The sequence below is a fragment of the Cherax quadricarinatus genome, chromosome 97, assembly GCF_038502225.1.
Source record: "Cherax quadricarinatus isolate ZL_2023a chromosome 97, ASM3850222v1, whole genome shotgun sequence".
Classification (NCBI taxonomy): Eukaryota; Metazoa; Arthropoda; class Malacostraca; order Decapoda; family Parastacidae; genus Cherax; species Cherax quadricarinatus.
In genome coordinates this window covers 6,528,663-6,550,663 of record NC_091388.1, presented here as the reverse complement: position 1 = coordinate 6,550,663, position 22,001 = coordinate 6,528,663, and the positions used below count along the sequence as shown (strand labels likewise).

Below are 22,001 nucleotides of genomic sequence, written 5' to 3'. Positions count from 1 at the left end.
GAAATTTTGGTTAGATACACAACCCGCACAGAGGAGCTTAGAACGTACTTATCTGGAGTAGTTCTGGTACCAAGGCCAGAGTGCCATTAACCCTTTGACTGTCGTGACCGTATATACGTCTTACGAGGTACAGGGTTTGACGTATATATACTCAAATTCTAGTGGCTTCAAATCAAGCAGGAGAAAGCTGGTAGGCCCACATACAAGAGAATGGGTCTGTGTGGTCAGTGTGCACCATATAAAAAAAAATCCTGGAGCACGCAGTGCATAATGAGAAAAAACCTCGGCCTTTTTTTTTTTTTATTAAAATGCCGACTTTGTGGTCTATTTTCGTATAGTATTTATGAATGTATTCTCGTTTTCTTGGTCTCATTTGATAGAATGGAAAACATTATAGAAATAGAGGTGATTTTGATTGATTTTACTATAAAAAGAACCTGAAAATGGAGCTCAAAGTAGGGGAAATGTTTGATTTTTGCCGATGTTCAAAAGTAAACAAATGATGTCATCGTGCAATAAATGTCCAACTAGCCATTCTAATATGCAGTCATAAATGGTTGATGTTATTTATACAATTATTACAGTATTGCAGTAGTCTGCATAATAGTAAGTCTTCTATTTTTTGTTTGAATAAAAATTCAAAATAGAAAGCAAGAGTAATATCAGAGGGGCCTGGAGACATGACTGATGAACAAAGAAAATGTTATTTTAGCGCCAGGAATGTCTGCATTGTTCATTCTGAACCTTATTTTGAAATTGTCATTTTTTAATTTGTGAAATTGGCCAAATTGCAAATTTCTGACCACGTTATTGGGTAGTTGAAATCTGTGAATGGGCAGTTTCTTGTACTCGATCGATAGAAAAAATTGGAGTTCTAAAGAAATAGCTACGAGTTAGGTCGGCTAGAACAGCGGAATTAGCCGAAAATAAGGCTCAAAGTGGGCGTAATCGCAGATTTGTAAATATCGCCGAGGTCGCTAACTTCGCGAAAGCATAATTCAGTCAGTTTTCCATCAAATTTAGTTTTTTTTTTTTTTGGTGTCAATACAATCGGGGAAAGATTCTCTATCATTTCACAAGAAAAAAAAAATTTTAAATTTTGCGACACGAGGAGACGCCTCAGGATTGGGGGTTGCGACAGTGAAGGGGTTAATGTCTCATACAGACCAGAGCTTTACAGAGTTGAAAGCCTCACACCAGAGACAACACCTGCCCTGACACCATTTCAATCTAAGACATACTGTACCCCAGCTACAGGTCATCGACGATTGTAGCCAACTGCTACACTAGTGCTAAAGACTGCTCACAGTTCATGTCAAAGCTGTAAATGATTCACAACTTGTACGAAGTCTAACCCCTTCGGGAACCACTGCCGGGTCACCACCTGGGCAAGACCTGGACCTGGAACAGGACCAGGACCAGTCCTGGCAAGCCTACATGAACCTAACTTTTCTGTTCGTATGACTAATAGTCACAAGTTGACAAACGTCATCCTAAGAAGCTGTGTGTGCGGGTTATTTGTGTACTTTTCCCCAGTCACGGTATTGTGCCTTTTAGGTTTGATAAATACACGAGTGATGGGGTTGGATTCAAGAGACTGGCATACGAGCTAATAGGGTCAAAGATTATTCGCTGGGTAGCACTAACAATGGGTTAGATAAATATTTTTGTTTGTGGGTTTTATCAAGACTTTCCTTGCATAGGCCAGTAGGGCTGCTGCCCTGTTCATTTTCTTTAGTAGACATGACTAGCAAGGGCCTATATGCCTCCTGCAATTGTCATGTTCTTAATTCTAAATTTTATTCAAATATATTTGGCTAGAGCTTAGAATCTGTACACTTTAGAAGCCATATTAACAGTCAATATGCATGTAGTAATTAAATGCAGTTTTGGTGGGTAATCCAACTAATTTTACAGGCAGCCTCCAAATTATATTTATTTATTTATTTAAAAATTTGTGCACACATACAGAGGTACAAAAAATACAGAAAAGAGCAATATGCCAAAGCCACTTATACTATGCATAGCATTACGGGCTGGCTTAAAATTAACTTAAGATGAACTAAGCAATGATGACATCGGTGATAAAACTTTAATGTAAACAGATTACAAATGGTGCTATTAGCAGAGATACTGCCAAAAACAATCTTTGCTGATATCTGGCTGGTTTACCAGCCACTCCTATTTGTTCTAATGATGTCCAAAAGGTAAGCCGTCACATTGCTGGATGGTTATTGTCCAAGCAGTCAAGAACAGATGCTCTTTTTGGGTTAGACTGCCCAAGACGTGAACTACTAATCACTGGTTGGCCAAGAATTATGCCCGAGTGCTGACCATTTTATGTATATTTAAATGATTTGGGTAAAATTACCTTCAATGTTAGGTAAAAATGAGAAGTGAAGGTACGAGACTTTACTGTGCCAACATTTTGCCCTCCAAGGAGCTTGTCAAGCTGTAATTGAAAGCTCCTGTAGAGCAAAACTGCCACAATAAAATCAGTTGCACATCCTTTTATCTAAGATATGTATATCCTAATTTTTCAATTGCAAACCCCTAACTAATCCCTAAATTTTTAACCAAAGTGATGTGTATTACAGGACAATCCAAAGATTAAATTATTTCAGAATGTGAAAGTCTATGGGTGACGACCAGTAATGGGCAGGATAGCTCTCCTTATAAGGCTAAGATAAACTGTAAAACTACCTTGGAGGCACAAGTTACCAAGTCTTGACAGAAGGCTGTAATATCAGACAAGATTCCAGAACTTATTCCCTACAGCCTCCAGCATGAGGTTCAGGTAAATACTCATTGCATACAAAAAAGGAACATACAAGATTAACTTTAAACTTTCTGCTACAAAAACGAGCAAAAGTACAGGGATGAAGCCACTAAAACAGAAGTCTACCCACATGGGTTAAGTAGGTTCGTCAGTAAAGTGGGGAAGTGATTATCAAATGGTATACAATACCGACAGGTTGGTATACAAGACACATAGGCAACATTTAGGCAACTTTATTCCGAAACTTTTCGCGTACACAGTAGGCTTCTTCAGTCGAGTACAGAAAGTAGGCAGGAACAGTAGAGATGTGAAGACTATGTAATCTACGACTTCAAGGGTGATGGACCGATTACATCGTCTTCACATCTACTGCTCCTGCCTACTTTCTGTACTCGACTGAAGAAGCCTACTGTGTAGGCGAAAAGTTTCGTAATAAAGTTGCGTCTTATCTACCAAAGTGGAGAAGTAGCCTGACTAGTCTTATTCATATGATCTACAGTTTAAGCTTTTTGGTCACCTAACTGAAGTCACACTTTCTTACCCGTTCACCCCCTTTAAAAATTATGGTCTACCGACATACCTTCCCTGTTACCCACACCAGTGTTGAAGGTATAAGAATGCCACAGGTCACCAGGAAGAGGAGAGGGTGGTGGAACACGTCTTGCTCTATGCACCGTCTCTATAGTTCCTTCGTGTTTCCTCAGCTCTTCTTCATAGATGTTAAGTATCTCTTCCTTCAGCATGGCCAGCCTCGAGTCCAATACCATATCCAACTAGAATATTCGAAGTAGAAAAATTTTACGATAGAGAACCATCACACATTCCTGCCCTAATGGCCATGGAAATCACACCTACGGTAATCTACACAAATTAAAAGGCAGGACCAAAAAAAAAAAAAAAATGTTAAACTCACGTTATGTCAAGCCATGAATTAGCCACCAGCATTTTTAAATAACCGCTGGCAAGCAGTCACTGCATACAGCATCTGCTACATTACTAAAAGGTAATTAGTTGGAGCACTAAGGGCTTTCTGGGGTAGGAGTGATTTAATCCTCTCATCTGAAGTAACAGTTCCCAATCAGATTGGGTCTATTATTAATATTATAATCAGGGGGAAGCGCTAAACCCGTAGGATTATACAGCACCGGGGGGATGTGGAAGGCATTCAGGCTTAATTCGGGGAACTGGAGCACAGATCCAATTCCCTAAATCAAGAGCCCCTCACCAACATCAAGGGACCTTCCGTGAGGGGTCAGATTGGGTCAGAATTGCGGGCACAGTTTAGATGTGGGGGGGGGGGGTCGAAAAGGGTGCAGCACGGGCGCTAGCATGTGTGATGGTGGACTACATACACATCCTGGTGCATGTGGGCTCTTGATGTATGGAATTGGATCTGTGCTCCGGTTCCCTGAATTGAGCCCGAATACCTTCCATCCCCCACATGCGCTGTATAATCCTACGGGTTTAGCGCTCCATGATTATAATTATGGTGCACGAGGGGATTGGATGCGTGGGAAGGGAGGAAGCATGTGCTGGCGGCGACGGTATTCCGTACTGTGTAGGAATGGGGATCTATATGGGACTAGGGGGGGAATATTTTTTTGAGGGTTACCGTACCCTCACGGTAAGTGAAATGCTTAGTTTGTAGGGGGTGGGGCCTAGATCAGAGAATAGACTTCGGGCTGGCCGTCCAGTGGCGAGGGTGAATCTGTTGGGACTCTTATTGTCAGTCAGCGCTCCAGGGTGGAGTGTGTCACTGTCACATTTGGTTCATGTTCTGGTACTAGTGGTTGTCCTGGTTGTGTTCATGGCACGAGTGGAGGTGTACGAATATTATGCATGGTGGCTACAAGTGCCTGCGTGCGTTAAGGTATGCCAGAATGCTCGAGTGTGGCATCTGCTGCCGGAGGGAAGGTTAGTTTGTTTTCTTTGCCTACAGGAAGAAGGCTTTGGGATCTGCAATCCCATCATGTTTGATCCTGATGGGTCATAGTCGGTTGCAGCCACTGTTGGCTTAGTGTGTAAAGTATTTTATTTGTAATGGATTATGTTCTGCAAATGTGTCTTGCAATGTAGGCATGCAACCAGTGGGGGGGTTTTGGGGATGGGGCTCGAGCCATCGGGAGGGGCCATAAGTGAGGGACCTTGTAATATTTGTATGCATATTATAATCATTGATGTCACGTGGTATGGCCGTTCATACAGATACTGAGGGATGGATCTAGTATTGTGGCGGCAGGTGACAGCCTTTTATTCTTTAGTATAAAATTGTACCAGGTTTGAGTGGTACACACCAAGGGTATCTTTTAGGGTGGGGGGGGGGGGTAATGTTATTATCGCCCTGCTTTTCGTAATCAGCGGCGAGAGTAGGTAGTGGATAGGTTGCAATTTATTTATTTTATTTATTTATTATAAATTTGAGCACACAGAGGTACAAAAAAAAAAATACAGATAAGAGCAGCATGCCAAAGCCACTTATACTATGCATAGCATTACGGGCTGGCTTAAAATTAACTTAAGATTAACTAAGCAATGATAAAGTCAGTGATAAAACATTAATGTAAACAAATTACTATAAAGCACAAGTTGAGATTATATGTATATTATATGTTATACTGAATTGTTTTTAAGTAAAAATAAAAAAATCTGACTGCTGGCCCCTGTACACCTACATAGTCAGGGGTCACCCCCTTCCCCTGCCCCTTAGTTATTTAAGCTTAGAATTTAAACAACTTTCAGTAACGGGAAGATTAACGGGGTCTTTGATTAAACCCTTCCTAAATGGCATTAACTAACGATCACTTTATTGCCCCTTTTAAAATTCAAGTTAACCTACTAGCCACTTCAGATGGCGAAAAAAACTACCTACCATTTATAGCTAAAATATTCCATTAACATACAAGCCGTACGTAGTTACTAAACTACCCGTATTATGATAAACCCGGCTGGCGCTACAGTAGTAAACTAATAATTGCAATTGTTAAGTTTAATTTTATAGTTACCCTTCGTTCATTTATATCAGGACTGAATATGGTGCCTAGAGGTCAATGTGAACGCTCAAGGCACAGCTGCAAAACATTCAAGGGGTAACTAAATCTTGAGGGATCTCAACGCCTGGGAAGAAGTATTTACGATGGGTTGCTTTTACTCCAGGTGCTTCCAACCTCTGAAGACTTAAAGGTCAAAAATGAATTGAGAAATTAGAAAAAGTTTGGTAAAAAAACGGAATGGTGCTTTTCATAGGACTAACCCCCTTGAAACGTCATCTCCTGGGGTGAGTCAACCCCAGGTTGGTAACCCCTGCTCTAGTACACCGTTTACCAGGCCTGGAGAGGGGTAATTACCCTTTTCCACTCTTGGTAAAGGGGTGATTACCCTTTACCAGGCCTGGTAAAGGGTTTAATCTAGAGCCGTACATGGTGCTTCCCTTCAAGAGGGCAACCGCGTGTGTGGCCGCTTCATAAACCAAGACAGCTAAAACTCGTATGTTCGTTATGGGTCCTAGCCATGACATGCAGGTTTCGTTGCCTGATATTGTAACATTACTGACCTGTCTAGGGTTTAGTGATGATAGTAGTACAGGTGTGGCCGTCAGTCTCTCCACCTGGACACCAGCAACTCCACACGCCACTAACATGGCTACCATGGCCAACCACATCGCCTGAAACCAATAATTTACTCTTGTAGGAGAGAGGAATTAGATTTGCCCAGTAAACATTAAGGTGTAAAAGGTTATATATAAATTAATCACCACATCGTACAGATGACCTGCAGACTTGACCGTGTATCAGTCAGGTTTTAAACCATGAACAAGTTGACTGACGATATTCAAACAGATTTACATATTTAACAAATTAAGGGACTGATTACCTCAAACTACTGATCCTCCACCTTTATCGGACTGAAGAAGCCACTGCGTGGCGAAAAGTTTTCAGAATACGCAAATGTTACAAGCGTCTCGCTTATTAACTTGCTGGTTTTCTAACATTTGTACAAAAAAAATAATCCAGAGAATGAAGATGAATATAACTTTTCTTCTCAGGCTTTAATAGTTAGGCAAAAAACCGCTTAAAAATATTCACAATTTGACGGTTAGCTATACAGTTTAAAATGGTACATTTTACGTTCATCTGAGAAATTTAAGGCAAGAGTTCTGGACTAGCTTAGATTTGGACAATATAGTGTCGAAGGGACGGGGGCCAAGTCTTCACCCCAGTGAATACTAATGTCGCACACTAACATTGTCATTACCATGTTATAACCATTTATGATTCTCCAACAGCAGCCGAAACGTTGCGAGTCTCTCTCTCTCGTATGTGCGGGTTATTTAAACATTGTTCGTCACTATTGTGCCTTTGTTCTTCAGTCACCACTCTTCTATCAACATCCTCCACCACCACCACGTACATCAACCGCCTCAAACCTTTAAATACACTAAAAATTTGGTACATTAAAACTGCCAAATTTCTAAGTCCTGCCCATCAATGGTGGTTAAAGTCCTAACTACACAAGAACCATACTACGGGTGGGGTTTGAACCCGCGGTCAGTCTCTAAACTCCAGACCGACGCGTCTGGCCCGGTGACTAACACGTCGGTCTGGAGTTTTAAGACTGACCGCAGGTTCAAACCCCACCCGTAGTATAGTTTGTTTCCAATCGTGTCATTACGATTTCGCGAATCATAGATGATTACTGAAGGTAAACGTGAAATAATTTTAAACTGCACTCGGCAGACAGATCTGACGTCAGTGTTCACGACGTGTGTTAATCTCGTGCTCCTGGTCATCTGTGGTTGAGCCAAGTATCGTGTTTACACGATAAAGAATACTCTTACTTTCCAGTCCCCATTATTATAATAAGAAGCGTTAAACCACAACGGCCATACAGCACTGTCCAGAGTTCACATCATCTGAACTCGAGTTCTTACGTAAAGTTGTGTTCCCACGTTCCTTGAGAGATGCATCTTCACCATTAAGTCCTCAACCACTGCTCGTCAGAAGCTACAAGACGAACCTTCACTAGAGAAGCTAAAGGAAGCTATTAAAGCTATAAATGTAGCCGTGCTTAATATCAATTTCATAGCTTAACTCCCCTCAAGAGGTTCCTTGATGCTGGAGAGGGGCTCTTGATACAGAGAATTTTATCTGTGCTCCAGTTCCCCGAATTGAGCCCGAATGCCTTTATCTCCCCCACATGCGGTATAATCCGCAAGGTTTAACGTTCCATGATTATAAAAGTCAAATTAACTGCGCCATTCGTCAGTTGAAATTACTGTAGTTATGGAACAAGTGGTAAATGCCTATGTCTCTCTCTTTACCCTTCACTATCTTGTCCCACTAAAACTAGTCCCTAATTTATTACTGCTACCACTACTACCAGCTTTACCACTACTATTCCTCCCTCTCTTGGTGCCCTCCCTCTCCAGCTCCTCTATACTGGCTCCCTCTGCGTTAGTGTGACTTTGTAAATGGTCCATGTCTGACCCAAACGTTATAACGCGATGGTCTGGAGTTTTGAGACTGATCGCGGGTTCTATCCCCGCCCGTGGTATGGTTATCATAGGCTTTATGTCCGGGTTGTGTATGGTCTATGCTGATAAATTAGACATGTGCAACTCTTGGGTATCTTTATTGAGGAAACGTTTCACCACACAGTGGCTTCATCAGTCCATACAAAGGAGAATCTTGAAGAACAGGAGGAGAATGAGGTAATCAGTCCCTCAACCTTGAGTCGATGTGGTCAGTCCATCAATCTTGAATAGAATACGGCATACGTGCCGAGAAGCAGCTTATAAACCGTTGGCAGGAGAGGTGCAGCAGTCATAGGTCGTGTTCAATGTTGAAGTAGGTCGTGTCTAATTTATCAACATGTCGGTTCTCTGAACCATTCATCTACAAACATGGTCAATGGTAAATACAAACTAATTAACAGTGAAAAACCTGAGGTATATAAAGTTCTTACCTAACAATGATTCACGAGCATTACACGAGGTTACTACTACTATACGTGTCCTGTACTGCACAAACCCGAGAGACTGATAATTAGAACCTTGCCGAGTAGTCTCATTGAATGTAAATTTTCTATGAAATAATTGCCAATTAGTTCGTTAAAAAAATGCAGTTAACTACGATTCCTGTGTTAACGAAGCAACTGGGTCCCGTTAACTGCCAGCAGAATATTCTGGAGGCAAATACTAAACCCGGAAGGGTTTGAAACAGGTTCCAGCAAAGAGCAACTTATTTCCTGACAAGGTGGCCTTCACAGACATGAAGACACCCTTGTTGTTAGGTAAGACATGTGCAACAGTTAGGTATCTATTTCGAAACGTTTCGCCTACACAGTAGGCTTCTTCAGTCGAGTACAGAAAAGTTGATAGAAGCAGAAGATACTGTACTCGACTGAAGAAGCCTACTGTGTAGGCGAAACGTTTCGAAATAAAGATACCTAACTATACACAAATAACCCGCACATAAAAGACAGAAGCTTACGACGACGTTTCGGTCCGACTTGGACCATTGACAAAGTCACACTAACAGAGGAGGAGCAGGACGGCTATATATAGGCAGGAAGAGGTGGAGGTAGTAGTAGTGGTAGTAGTAGTGGTGGTAGTAGTACAAGAATTGTATATAATACCGACAGGATGAAATGACACATGCACAACACCCGGGCATCCCCACCGTAGACGTTTCGCCATCCAGCCAGCCACTGGATGGCGAAACGTCCACAACAAAGACAACCAGACGCCGCACGTGTGTCTAATTTCATCAGTAGATGTAGTAGAAGAAGAAGAGGAAGTAGTACTGGTAGTGGTAGAAGTGGGAAATAAGGAAGACGAGCCAGTCAAATACAAAGGAAGGGGAGCACCGAGGTGCGTGAAAGGGGAAGTGGTGAAATAAAATAAAGAAGGAACAGAAACATGAGACAGGAGAGAGAAAGACAACCCAGAGGAGAAAAGGAGAGGAAAGGGGAAGAGGAAGAAGAAAAAGAAGAAGAAAAAATGAGGATTCAGGTTAAGTCACGGGTGTTCTGAAGTTTGGAGCATTTTACAATGTAGTGGGAGAGGAAGGCATCTACAGAGACGAAGCCAGGGCTAAGGTTCATACAAGGAAAGTTGTGTATAAGAGAGGATTCAACTAAACGGCGACTGTTCGAGTTGGAAGTAGGGAAGACAGTTTTAGCAGAAGACCAGTCAATAGGATGGCTATGATCTCTGACGTGACAGAAAAGAGCATTGTTAGTGTCGGCAAGCCTAACACTATTTTTGTGCTCCCTAAGTCTGTCAGAAAGAGATCGACCAGTTTCTCCAAAGTATTGAAGAGGACAGGAGGAGCAAGAAATAGAGTAGACACCAGGAACATCTGTAGAGGGAGGAGAGGTATGCTCCAAACTTCAGAACACCCGTGACTTAACCTGAATCCTCATTTTTTCTTCTTCTTTTTCTTCTTCCTCTTCCCCTTTCCTCTCTCCTTTTCTCCTCTGGGTTGTCTTTCTCTCTCCTGTCTCGTGTTTCTGTTCCTTCTTTATTTTATTTCACCACTTCCCCTTTCACGCACCTCGGTGCGCTTGCTCTCCCTCTGTGGGTTTCTAGCTCTCTTGCAGTGCTCCCCTTCCTTTGTATTTGACTGGCTCGTCTTCCTTATTTCCCACTTCTACCACTACCAGTACTACTTCCTCTTCTTCTTCTACTACATCTACTGATGAAATTAGACACATGTGCGGCGTCTGGTTGTCTTTGTTGTGGACGTTTCGCCATCCAGTGGCTGGCTGGATGGCGAAACGTCTACGGTGGGGATGCCCGGGTGTTGTGCATGTGTCATTTCATCCTATCGGTATTATATACAATTCTTGTACTACTACCACTACTACTACCTCCACCTCTTCCTGCCTATATATAGCCGTCCTGCTCCTCCTCTGTTAGTGTGACTTTGTCAATGGTCCAAGTCGGACCGAAACGTCGTCGTAAGCTTCTGTCTTTTATGTGCGGGTTATTTGTGTATCGTTCCAGTCACGGTATTGTGCCTTTTTGTTATTTATTTAAGATACCTAACTGTTGCATGTGTGTCTTACCTAACAACCTGTCGGTATTTTATACCATTTTAATGTTCAAGACACCCTTGTTGAGGTCTTGTACCCCTTGGTCAAGCAAAGTCTTACATGAAGATTGAGACACTTATGCAACATATGGGAATCTTTATTCAGGAAACGTTTCGCCACACACTGGCTTCATCAGTCCAATACAAAGAGGAAGGCGTAAGGAGAGGAGGAGTATGAAGTAATCAGTCCCTCAGCCTGGAGTCGATGTGTTCAGTCCATCAATCTTGTAGAATGTACAGCATAGGGCCGTAGACGTGGCTTATATACTGTAGTTAGGCGAGGCGAAGCAGGAGGCGGCGGCGTCACAGTGGTACCATCCACTAGTCGAAGTAGGTCTTCGTCCAAAGGTTGAACAAGTGTTGAAGAATTCTTTGTAACAAGATCCCATGATGCTGCAGTGTCTGAATAAAGATTCCCATATGCTGCATAAGTGTCTCAATCTTCAACGTCAGGTGTAGCAGACGAGGGCATATTCACTGGTAGGCTCCTTTCTTCTGCTTCAGAATCTCCACGACTATGGTGCTGTTCGTACCTACTCCTAGGTTGAGGGACTGATTACCTCATCTTCTGTACATAGTTCTACTGTCTTCAAGTTATGTCCTAGAATTTGTATTGATAAAGCCACTGGATGGCGAAACGTCTACAATAAAGATACCCAGATGTTGCACATGTGTCTTATTCTCATCTTGTCGGTATTATATACCATTCGTACACAGACTGGGAACTTACGTGCTCCCAAGAGCTGCGAAATCTGCACTTGCTGGTTCCCAGGACCACAATTACATTAACATTTTGTGGTTTAAAAAGGGCGCATTCCTATCGGGGAGGTATTCTTTCAATTCACTTTTATTCCCTGGAGACGGAGTACGTGATAAATCACGTCCCAAGCGAGTGATTACAGTGCTGGACCAAGTGTCAAACACGATCAGCACTGCAACCTCTTGGCCAGGACCTTATTTCTGACAACGGAAGCTAAGCAAAAGGATCGGTACAAAGATTAACATCACTGAGGTAACCAATGCAAATATAAAGCTTTGTAATAAAGTTGGTAGAATAACCGACAAGTGGTAGGCAAGACATATGCAACAGTTAGGTATCTATTTCGAAACGTTTCGCCTACACAGTAGGCGTCTTCAGTCGAGTACAGAAAAGTTGATAGAAGCAGAAGAGGGACTGACCATCAACTTTTCTATACTCGACTGAAGAAGCTACTGTGAAGGCGAAAAGTTTCGAAATAAAGATACCTAACTGTTGCACATGTGTCTTGCCTAACAATCTGTCGGTATTTTATACCATTTTAATGTTCAATATGTAAAAAGGACACGAGTGCAACTAATGCGAGATTTATTGTGGCAACGTTTCGCTCTCCAGGAGCTTTATCAAGCCATTACAAACAATACATGGACACAGAGGGTATATAAAGGCTCAGAGTGAGGTGCAATACTAGTGAGGTACCATTTCGATGTTCACTAGTGGTAGTAGTAGTAGTAGTAGTAGTAGTAGTAGTAGTAGTAGTAGTAGTAGTAGTGACAAAAGTAATACAATATGGTAGAGCAATGTGTCCATGTATTGGTAGGTAAGACACAAAGGCAACAGTTAGGCAACTTTATTCCGAAACGTTTCGCCTACACAGTAGGCTTCTTCAGTCGAATACAGAAAGTAGGCAGGAACAGTAGAGATGTGAAGACGATGTAATCAGTCCATCACCCTTGAAGTCTTAGAATTTGAGGTTGTCAGTCCCTCAGCCTGGAGAGTTCAGTTCCATAGTCAGGAACTATCTGAAGATCAAGCGACAGTGCGGAGACTTAAATACTGTCGGAAGGAGAGGTGCATAGTAGTAGTGAGAATGTAGCCACTGATAGGTCAGGTCCCTCTCAGATCCAACAGTTCTCACTTGAAATGGTTGTCCAAGGTGTTTTCTGTACCAAGAGGCCATGTGTTGCAGTGTCTGACAAGATGAACATCAAAATGGTATAAAATACTATGCACCTCTCCTTCCGACAGTATTTAAGTCTCCGCACTGTCGCTTGATCTTCAGATAGTTCCTGACTATGGAACTGAACTCTCCAGGCTGAGGGACTGACAACCTCAAATTCTACGACTTCAAGGGTGATGGACTGATTACATCGTCTTCACATCTCTACTGTTCCTGCCTACTTTCTGTATTCGACTGAAGAAGCCTACTGTGTAGGCGAAACGTTTCGGAATAAAGTTGCCTAACTGTTGCCTTTGTGTCTTACCTACCAACCTGTCGGTATTTTATACCATTTTGATGTTCATCTGTCCATGTATTGTTAGGTAAGACACATATGCAACAGTTAGGTATCTTTATTATGAAACGTTTCGCCTACACAGTAGGCTTCTTCAGTATCTTCTGCTTCTGATTTGTTGAAGATTGAGACACTTATGCAGCATATGGGAATCCTTATCCAGGAAACGCCTCGCCACACAGTGGCTCCATCAGTCCAATACAAAGAGGAAGTGTTAGGTAAGACACATATGCAACAGTTAGGTATCTTTATTTTGAAACGTTTCGCCTACACAGTAGGCTTCATCAGTCGAGTACAGAAAAGTTGATAGAAGCAGAAGATACTTGGTATTTTATACCATTTTAATGTTCATTCTGTCAGACACTGCAACACAAGGGTATCTTGGTACAGACCATCTACTTCGACAACCTCTACTAGTGAGAACGGCTGGGTTAGAGAAGGACCTGCCCTCCCAAATCAACCTACGTCTCACCTCCTGGCACTATATAAGGCCCGATTCTGTCACTTCAACTTCATATTGTTTCAGACAACGGAACAATGCTCTTCTCCAGACTGAGGGACTGACCACCTCAAAACTTTAAGGGTGATGGACTGATTACATCGTCTCCAAGTATCTTCTGCTTCTATCAACTTTTCTGTACTCGACTGATGAAGCCTACTGTGTAGGCGAAACGTTTCAAAATAAAGATACCTAACTGTTGCATATGTGTCTTACCTAACAATCTGTCGGTATTTTATACCATTTTAATGTTCACAAAGAGGAAGGCGTAAGGAGAGGAGGAGAATGAGGTAATCAGTCCCTCAACCTGGAGTCGATGTGTTCAGTCCATCAATCTTGTATAAAGTACTTTCTACAAGATTGATGGACTGAACACATCGACTCCAGGTTGAGGGATTGATCACCTCATTCTCATTCTCCTCCTCTCCTTACGCCTTCCTCTTTGTATTGGACTGATGGAGCCACTGTGTGGCGAGGAGTTTCCTGGATAAGGATTCCCATATGCTGCATAAGTGTCTCAATCTTCAACTTGTCGGTTTTTCAGACCATTCATCGCATCTTCTGCTTCTATCAACTTTTCTGTACTCGACTGAAGAAGCCTACTGTGTAGGCGAAACGTTTCGAAATAGATACCTAACTGTTGCATATGTGTCTTACCTAACAAGTACAGAAAAGTTGATAGAAGCAGAAGATACTTGAAGACGATGTAATCAGTCCATCACCCTTAAAGTTTTGAGGTGGTCAGTCCCTCAGTCTGGAGAAGAGCATTGTTCCGTTGTCTGAAACAATATGGAGAAGTGACAGGATGGAGCTTTTATAGCGCCAAGAGGTGAGACGTAGGCCACTAGGAGAGGTATTTCATACCATTTTATTGTTCATTCTGTCAGACACTGCAACACAAGGGTATCTTGGTACAGACCTGCAATCAACTTCGACAACTTCCACTAGTGAGAGCGGCTGGATTTGAGAGGGACCTGACTTCTCAACTTCTGAGTTCTTACCTCTCCTAGTGGCCTACGTCTCACCTCTTGGCGCTATAAAAAGCTCCATCCTGTCACTTCTCCATATTGTTTCATACTATGGAACAATGCTCTTCTCCAGACTGAGGGACTGACCACCTCAAAACTTTTTTCACTAAGGTATTTGAGGAGGTAGATCATGGTAATGAATATATTGTGTATATGGACTTCAGTAAGGCTTTTGACAGGGTCCCACATCAGAGACTATTGAGGAAAATTAAAGCACATGGAATAGGAGGAGAAATTTTTTCCTGGATAGAGGCATGGTTGACAAATAGGCAGCAGAGAGTTTGCATAAATGGGGAGAAATCAGAGTGGGGAAGCGTCACGAGCGGTGTTCCACAGGGGTCAGTGTTGGGCCCCCTGCTGTTCACAATCTACATAAACGACATAAATGAGGGCATAAAGAGCGACATCGGCAAGTTTGCCGATGACACCAAAATAGGCCGTCGAATTCATTCTGACGAGGACATTCGAGCACTCCAGGAAGATTTGAATAGACTGATGCAGTGGTCGGAGAAGTGGCAGATGCAGTTTAATATAGACAAATGCAAAGTTCTAAATGTTGGACAGGACAATAACCATGCCACATATAAACTAATGTAGATCTTAATATTACGGATTGCGAAAAAGATTTAGGAGTTCTGGTTAGCAGTAATCTGAAACCAAGACAACAGTGCATAAGTGTTCGCAATAAAGCTAATAGAATCCTTGGCTTCATATCAAGAAGCATAAATAATAGGAGTCCTCAGGTTGTTCTTCAACTCTATACATCCTTGGTTAGGCCTCATTTAGATTATGCTGCACAGTTTTGGTCACCGTATTACAGAATGGATATAAATTCTCTGGAAAATGTACAAAGGAGGATGACAAAGATGATCCCATGTATCAGAAACCTTCCCTATGAGGATAGACTAAGGGCCCTGAAACTGCACTCTCTAGAAAGACGTAGAATTAGGGGGGATATGATTGAGGTTTATAAGTGGAAGACAGGAATAAATAAAGGGGATGTAAATAGTGTGCTGAAAATATCTAGCCTAGACAGGACTCGCAGCAATGGTTTTAAGTTGGAAAAATTCAGATTCAGGAGGGATATAGGAAAGTACTGGTTTGGTAATAGAGTTGTGGATGAGTGGAACAAACTCCCAAGTACCGTTATAGAGGCCAGAACGTTGTGTAGCTTTAAAAATAGGTTGGATAAATACATGAGTAGATGTGGGTGGGTGTGAGTTAGACCTGATAGCTTGTGCTAACAGGTCGGTTGCCGTGTTCCTCCCTTAAGTCAATGTGACCTGACCTGACTAGGTTGGGTGCATTGGCTTAAGCCGGTAGGGACTTGGACCTGCCTCGCATGGGCCAGTAGGCCTTCTGCAGTGTTCCTTCGTTCTTATGTTCTTATGTTCTATCAACTTTTCTGTACTTGACTGAAGAAGCCTACTGTGTAGGCGAAACGTTTCATAATAAAGATACCTAACTGTTGCATATGTGTCTTACCTAACAACCTGTCGGTATTTTATACCATTTTAATGTCCATGTATTGTTTGTAATGGCTTGATAAAGCTCCTGGAGAGCGAAACGTTGCCACAATAAATGTCACATTATGCAAGAAAGGTATAAAATACCGACAATATGAAAGTTAAGACACATGTGCAACATCTGGATATCTTTATTGTAGTAGACGTTTCGCCATCCAGTGGCTTTATCAATACAGATTCTAGGACATAATAGGAAGACAGTAGAACTATATACAAAAGATGAGGTAATCAGTCCCTCGGCCTTGGAGTTAGTGTTCACAGCATCGTGGTGGAGGAGAATCTGGAGCAAAGATTCTCCTCCACCACGATGCTGTGAACACTAACTCCAAGGCCGAGGGACTGATTACCTCATCTTTTGTATATAGTTCTACTGTCTTCCTATTATGTCCTAGAATCTGTATTGATAAAGCCACTGGATGGCGAAACGTCTACTACAATAAAGATATCCAGATGTTGCACATGTGTCTTAACTTTCAAATGTCACATTAGTTGCACTCGTGTCCTTTTACTTTACATATAAAAGCTTAAGCGAAAGTGATAGACCAAGGGTTCTTTCACGTCGCCAACCAGCTGCTATACAACGTGCGTCATTCACGTTATGTAGTCTAACATATGTACTAAATCTCTGCAATAGACAAGTCCTCTGCAAGAGGACATGGCAGGAATAGAAGCCTTTATCATAATTCAAGACGCCCTTACCCTGGGAAAATATTGACGGTCACTAGTACATCACTGGTCAGTTTAAGTAACTGATACCGTCTGACCATCAATAACATTAAGATTGTTGATGGAGATTAATAAAACTGATACAAGACGAGCACAATCACTTCAAATATCGCGTTTAGCTTGACTGGAGCTTCCACTTCCTCCTTCGGAAGGTTTAGTCATTTACCTAGGTTATAGGCCCTCCTACCCTCAAGGGTTGCCCCCAGGAGCCCACAAAAAATTACCCAAAAGGCAAAATGACCTTGGAGTAGCGGCCTGCCAAAATGTAAAGAGGAAATGGTATGGTGATACCGACAAGATGTGGAAAAAGACACTAATGTACGTTTAGGACATTTCGCCACTCGTGGCGAAACGTTTCCTTTAATAAAATGTCCTGAACTGTACATTAGTGTCTTTCCACAAAATGTAAAGGATAACAGTACAACTTTCTACAGTTGGGTCGTGGAAACAAACACGTATCAACCAAACAATCACTGAACATTAAAATGGTATAAAATACCGACAGATTGTTAGGTAAGACACATATCCCCACGACTATGGTGCTGTTCGCACCTACTCCTAGGTTGAGGGACTGATTACCTCATCTTCTGTACATAGTTCTACTGTCTTCAAGTTATGTCCTAGAATTTGTATTGATAAAGCCACTGGATGGCGAAACGTCTACAATAAAGATACCCAGATGTTGCACATGTGTCTTACTCTCACATATGCAACAATTGAGACACTTATGCAACACATGGGAATCTTTATTGAAGAAACGTTTCGCCACACAGTGGCTTTATCAGTCCAATACAAAGTAGAAATGGGTAAGGAGAGTATTAGTATGAGGTAATCAGTCCCTCAACCTGGATTCGATGTGTTTAGTCCATCACTCTTACTACACTTACTACACTTACTACAAGAGTGATGGACTGAACACATCGAATCCAGGTTGAGGGACTGATTACCTCATACTTCTACTCTCCTTACCCATTTCTGTCGGTATTTTATACCATTTTAATGTTCAATCTGTCAGACACTGCAACACAAGGGTATCTTGGTACAGACCTGCAGTTACCCATTTCTACTTTGTATTGGACTGATGAAGCCACTGTGTGGCGAAACGTTTCTTCAATAAAGATTCCCATGTGTTGCATATGTGTCTCAATTCTTCAACTTGTCGGTTTTCAAAACCATTTATCACACATATGCAACAGTTAGGTATCTATTTCGAAACGTTTCGCCTACACAGTAGGCTTCTTCAGTCGAGTACAGAAAAGTTGATAGAAGCAGAAGATACTTGAAGACGATGTAATCAGTCCATCACCCTTAGTTTTGAGGTGGTCAGTCCCTCAGTCTGGAGAAGAGCATTGTTCCGTTGTCTGTTGTCCGTTGTTTCAGACAACGGAACAATGCTCTTCTCCAGACTGAGGGACTGACCACCTCAAAACTAAGGGTGATGGACTGATTACATCGTCTTCAAGTATCTTCTGCTTCTATCAACTTTTCTGTACTCGACTGAAGAAGCCTACTGTGTAGGCGAAACGTTTCGAAATAAAGATACCTAACTGTTGCATATGTGTCTTACCTAACAATCACTCCTTGCAACTATGATGCAAGTGGTATACAATAGACAAAATAGAGTATCACTTGTATAGGCTTCTTCAGTCAAATACAAAGGCAGCAGGCGTGGTAGTGAGGTAAAGATATAATTAGTCCATGATCCTTGGAGAAATATATAGAGGTGGTCAGTCCCTCAGCCTGGAGAAAGTTCAACTCCAAATTGTTCCAAACCCTAGAGCTGAACACTTCCTCAGGCTGAGGGACTGACCACAAAGCATTTCTCCAACCTTAATGAACTTACATCAATTCACTTCCACACCTGCTCTGACTGAATAAGCCTACCGAATAGGCGAAACATTTTAGTCAACAAAGACACCTAACAGTTACAAATCTTCAGTCTCACTGCTCCTCCCTGAAATGACGTGTCTGACCTCACTACGTCAAGGAATTGGCTTAAGCCGGTGGGAGAACTGGAGCTGCCTCGCATAGGCCAGTAGGCCTGTTGCAGTGTTCAATATGTTCTTACAACTGGTACTACATTTGCCGGTAAAGTTCTCGCTTATAACTACCACTAATCAACCGTCCTCACTGACTAGTGTAAGGGACGAGAGTTCCCGTATACCATCAATTATAATTTAATAACTAAGCGCTAGAACACACCATCAATAACGTATTCGTATAAAGTCAACCTTTGGATTGTAGAGGACCTGCCGAGTATGGGCCAACAGGCCTGCTGCAGTGATCCTCCTTTCTTACGTTCTTTGGTAATCCACTGGCTCCATCAGTCCATAACACGAGACAAGACTCACCATGGCTAGTATACAGCTAGAGACAGCGTGTGCTGCCTTCATCCTTCACCAGCTACCACTGACTCTCCCTTCTTTCTAAAACCATTTACCATTTGACCTAGCTGCCATCCACCAATCAAAACTCAGATACCAATGCGATTCCCGTGTCAAATGCGTGATTCACGCCCACCCTTGCTACATATATATATACTGTCATTACAAGATATATACACTCAGAGGTGTATTTCTCTCAGTGTATATACACATAGTATATTGTAATCTCGGCTTTAGGTATTTATAGTATTCTTGTCTGGTGGTGAGGTTGCTGAAGCTTTAATGACCCTAGTGTAGTAGATGAGCTTCAACCCCATTAAGCAGCTGTATTTCTCAGCACAGTGTATATACACTGAGACATACATGTATTTAAATGTATATATATCTGTGTATATACTCTGAGAGTATACTTGATCTTTATTTCTGATATTAAAGAATTACTGACTGGTAGTGTACAGGTGATAGGAAGTCTTAATGACCCTCGTGTGTAAGAGAGAGAGAGAGAGAGAGAGAGAGAGAGAGAGAGAGAGAGAGAGAGAGAGAGACAGAGACAGAGACAGAGAGAGACAGAGAGAGAGAGACAGAGAGAGAGAGAGAGAGAGAGAGAGAGAGAGAGAGAGAGAGAGAGAGAGAGAGAGAGAGAGAGAGAGAGAGAGAGAGACAGACAGAGACAGAGACATTGACCTTCCTTGGATCACTTCACATTGGTCTCCCTGGAAGGATCACTACACTGTGGTCTCCCTGGAAGGGTCACTACACTGTGGTCTTCCTGGAAGGGTCACTACACTGTGGTCTCCCTGGAAGGATCACTACACCGTGGTCTCCCTGGAAGGATCACTACACCGTGGTCTCCCTGGAAGGGTCACTACACTGTGGTCTTCCTGGAAGGGTCACTACACTGTGGTCTCCCTGGAAGGGTCACTACACTGTGGTCTCCCTGGAAGGGTCACTACACTGTGGTCTCCCTGGAAGGGTCACTACACTGTGGTCTTCCTGGAAGGGTCACTACACTGTGGTCTCCCTGGAAGGGTCACTACACTGTGGTCTCCCTGGAAGGGTCACTACACTGTGGTCTTCCTGGAAGGGTCACTACACTGTGGTCTCCCTGGAAGGGTCACTACACTGTGGTCTCCCTGGAAATGTCACTACACCGTGGTCCCCCTGGAAGGGTCACTACACTGTGGTCTCCCTGGAAGGGTCACTACACCGTGGTCTCCCTGGAAGGGTCACTACACTGTGGTCTCCCTGGTAGGGTCACTACACCGTGGTCTCCCTGGAAGGATCACTACACTGTGGTCTCCCTGGAAGGGTCACTACACTGTGGTCTCCCTGGAAGGGTCACTACACTGTGGTCTCCCTGGAAGGGTCACTACACCGTGGTCTCCCTGGAAGGATCACTACACTGTGGTCTCCCTGTAAGGGTCACTACACTGTGGTCTCCCTGGAAGGGTCACTACACTGTGGTCTCCCTGGAAGGATCACTACACCGTGGTCTCCCTGGAAGGATCACTACACTGTGGTCTCCCTGGAAGGGTCACTACACTGTGGTCTTCCTGGAAGGGTCACTACACTGTGGTCTCCCTGGAAGGATCACTACACCGTGGTCTCCCTGGAAGGATCACTACACCGTGGTCTCCCTGGAAGGGTCACTACACTGTGGTCTTCCTGGAAGGGTCACTACACTGTGGTCTCCCTGGAAGGGTCACTACACAGTGGTCTCCTGGAAGGGGTCACTACACTGTGGTCTCCCTGGAAGGGTCACTACACTGTGGTCTTCCTGGAAGGGTCACTACACTGTGGTCTCCCTGGAAGGGTCACTACACTGTGGTCTCCCTGGAAGGGTCACTACACTGTGGTCTTCCTGGAAGGGTCACTACACTGTGGTCTCCCTGGAAGGGTCACTACACTGTGGTCTCCCTGGAAATGTCACTACACCGTGGTCCCCCTGGAAGGGGTCACTACACTGTGGTCTCCCTGGAAGGGTCACTACACCGTGGTCTCCCTGGAAGGGTCACTACACTGTGGTCTCCCTTGAAGGGTCACTACACCGTGGTCTCCCTGGAAGGATCAATACACTGTGGTCTCCCTGGACGGGTCACTACACTGTGGTCTCCCTGGAAGGGTCACTACACTGTGGTCTCCCCTGGAAGGGTCACTACACCGTGGTCTCCCTGGAAGGATCACTACACTGTGGTCTCCCTGTAAGGGTCACTACACTGTGGTCTCCCTGGAAGGGTCACTACACTGTGGTCTCCCTGGAAGGATCACTACACCGTGGTCTCCCTGGAAGGATCACTACACTGTGGTCTCCCTGGAAGGGTCACTACACTGTGGTCTCCCTGGAAGGGTCACTACACCGTGGTCTCCCTGGAAGGGTCACTACACTGTGGTCTCCCTGGAAGGGTCACTACACTGTGGTCTTCCTGGAAGGGTCACTACACTGTGGTCTCCCTGGAAGGGTCACTACACTGTGGTCTCCCTGGAAGGGTCACTACACTGTGGTCTCCCTGGAAGGGTCACTACACTGTGGTCTCCCTGAAGGGTCACTACACTGTGGTCTCCCTGGAAGGGTCCACTACACTGTGGTCTCCCTGGAAGGTTCACTACACAGTGGTCTCCCTGGAAGGTTCACTACACTGTGGTCTCCCTGGAAGGGTCACTACACTGTGGTCTCCCTGGAAGGGTGAAATAATCT

At 43.4% G+C, this 22,001-nt stretch overlaps 1 protein-coding gene across 3 annotated transcripts in view; it reads right to left on the bottom strand.

Moving 5' to 3' along the window:
* LOC128704947 (uncharacterized) overlaps window positions 1-19,408 on the bottom strand; it is a 57,247-nt gene extending 37,839 nt beyond the window's left edge. Inside the window, exons 1-3 of one of the 3 annotated variants that reach the window (XM_070105208.1) lie at window positions 19,274-19,408; window positions 6,330-6,440; window positions 3,360-3,552 (exon numbers count right to left, since the gene is read on the bottom strand). In XM_070105208.1, the coding sequence (XP_069961309.1) occupies window positions 3,360-3,552; window positions 6,330-6,440; window positions 19,274-19,315 (346 nt within the window). In that variant the 5' untranslated portion in view covers window positions 19,316-19,408. The other 2 variants (XM_070105210.1, XM_070105209.1) reach the window with 2 other exon arrangements.
* Between the last annotated feature and the right edge of the window lie 2,593 nt (window positions 19,409-22,001).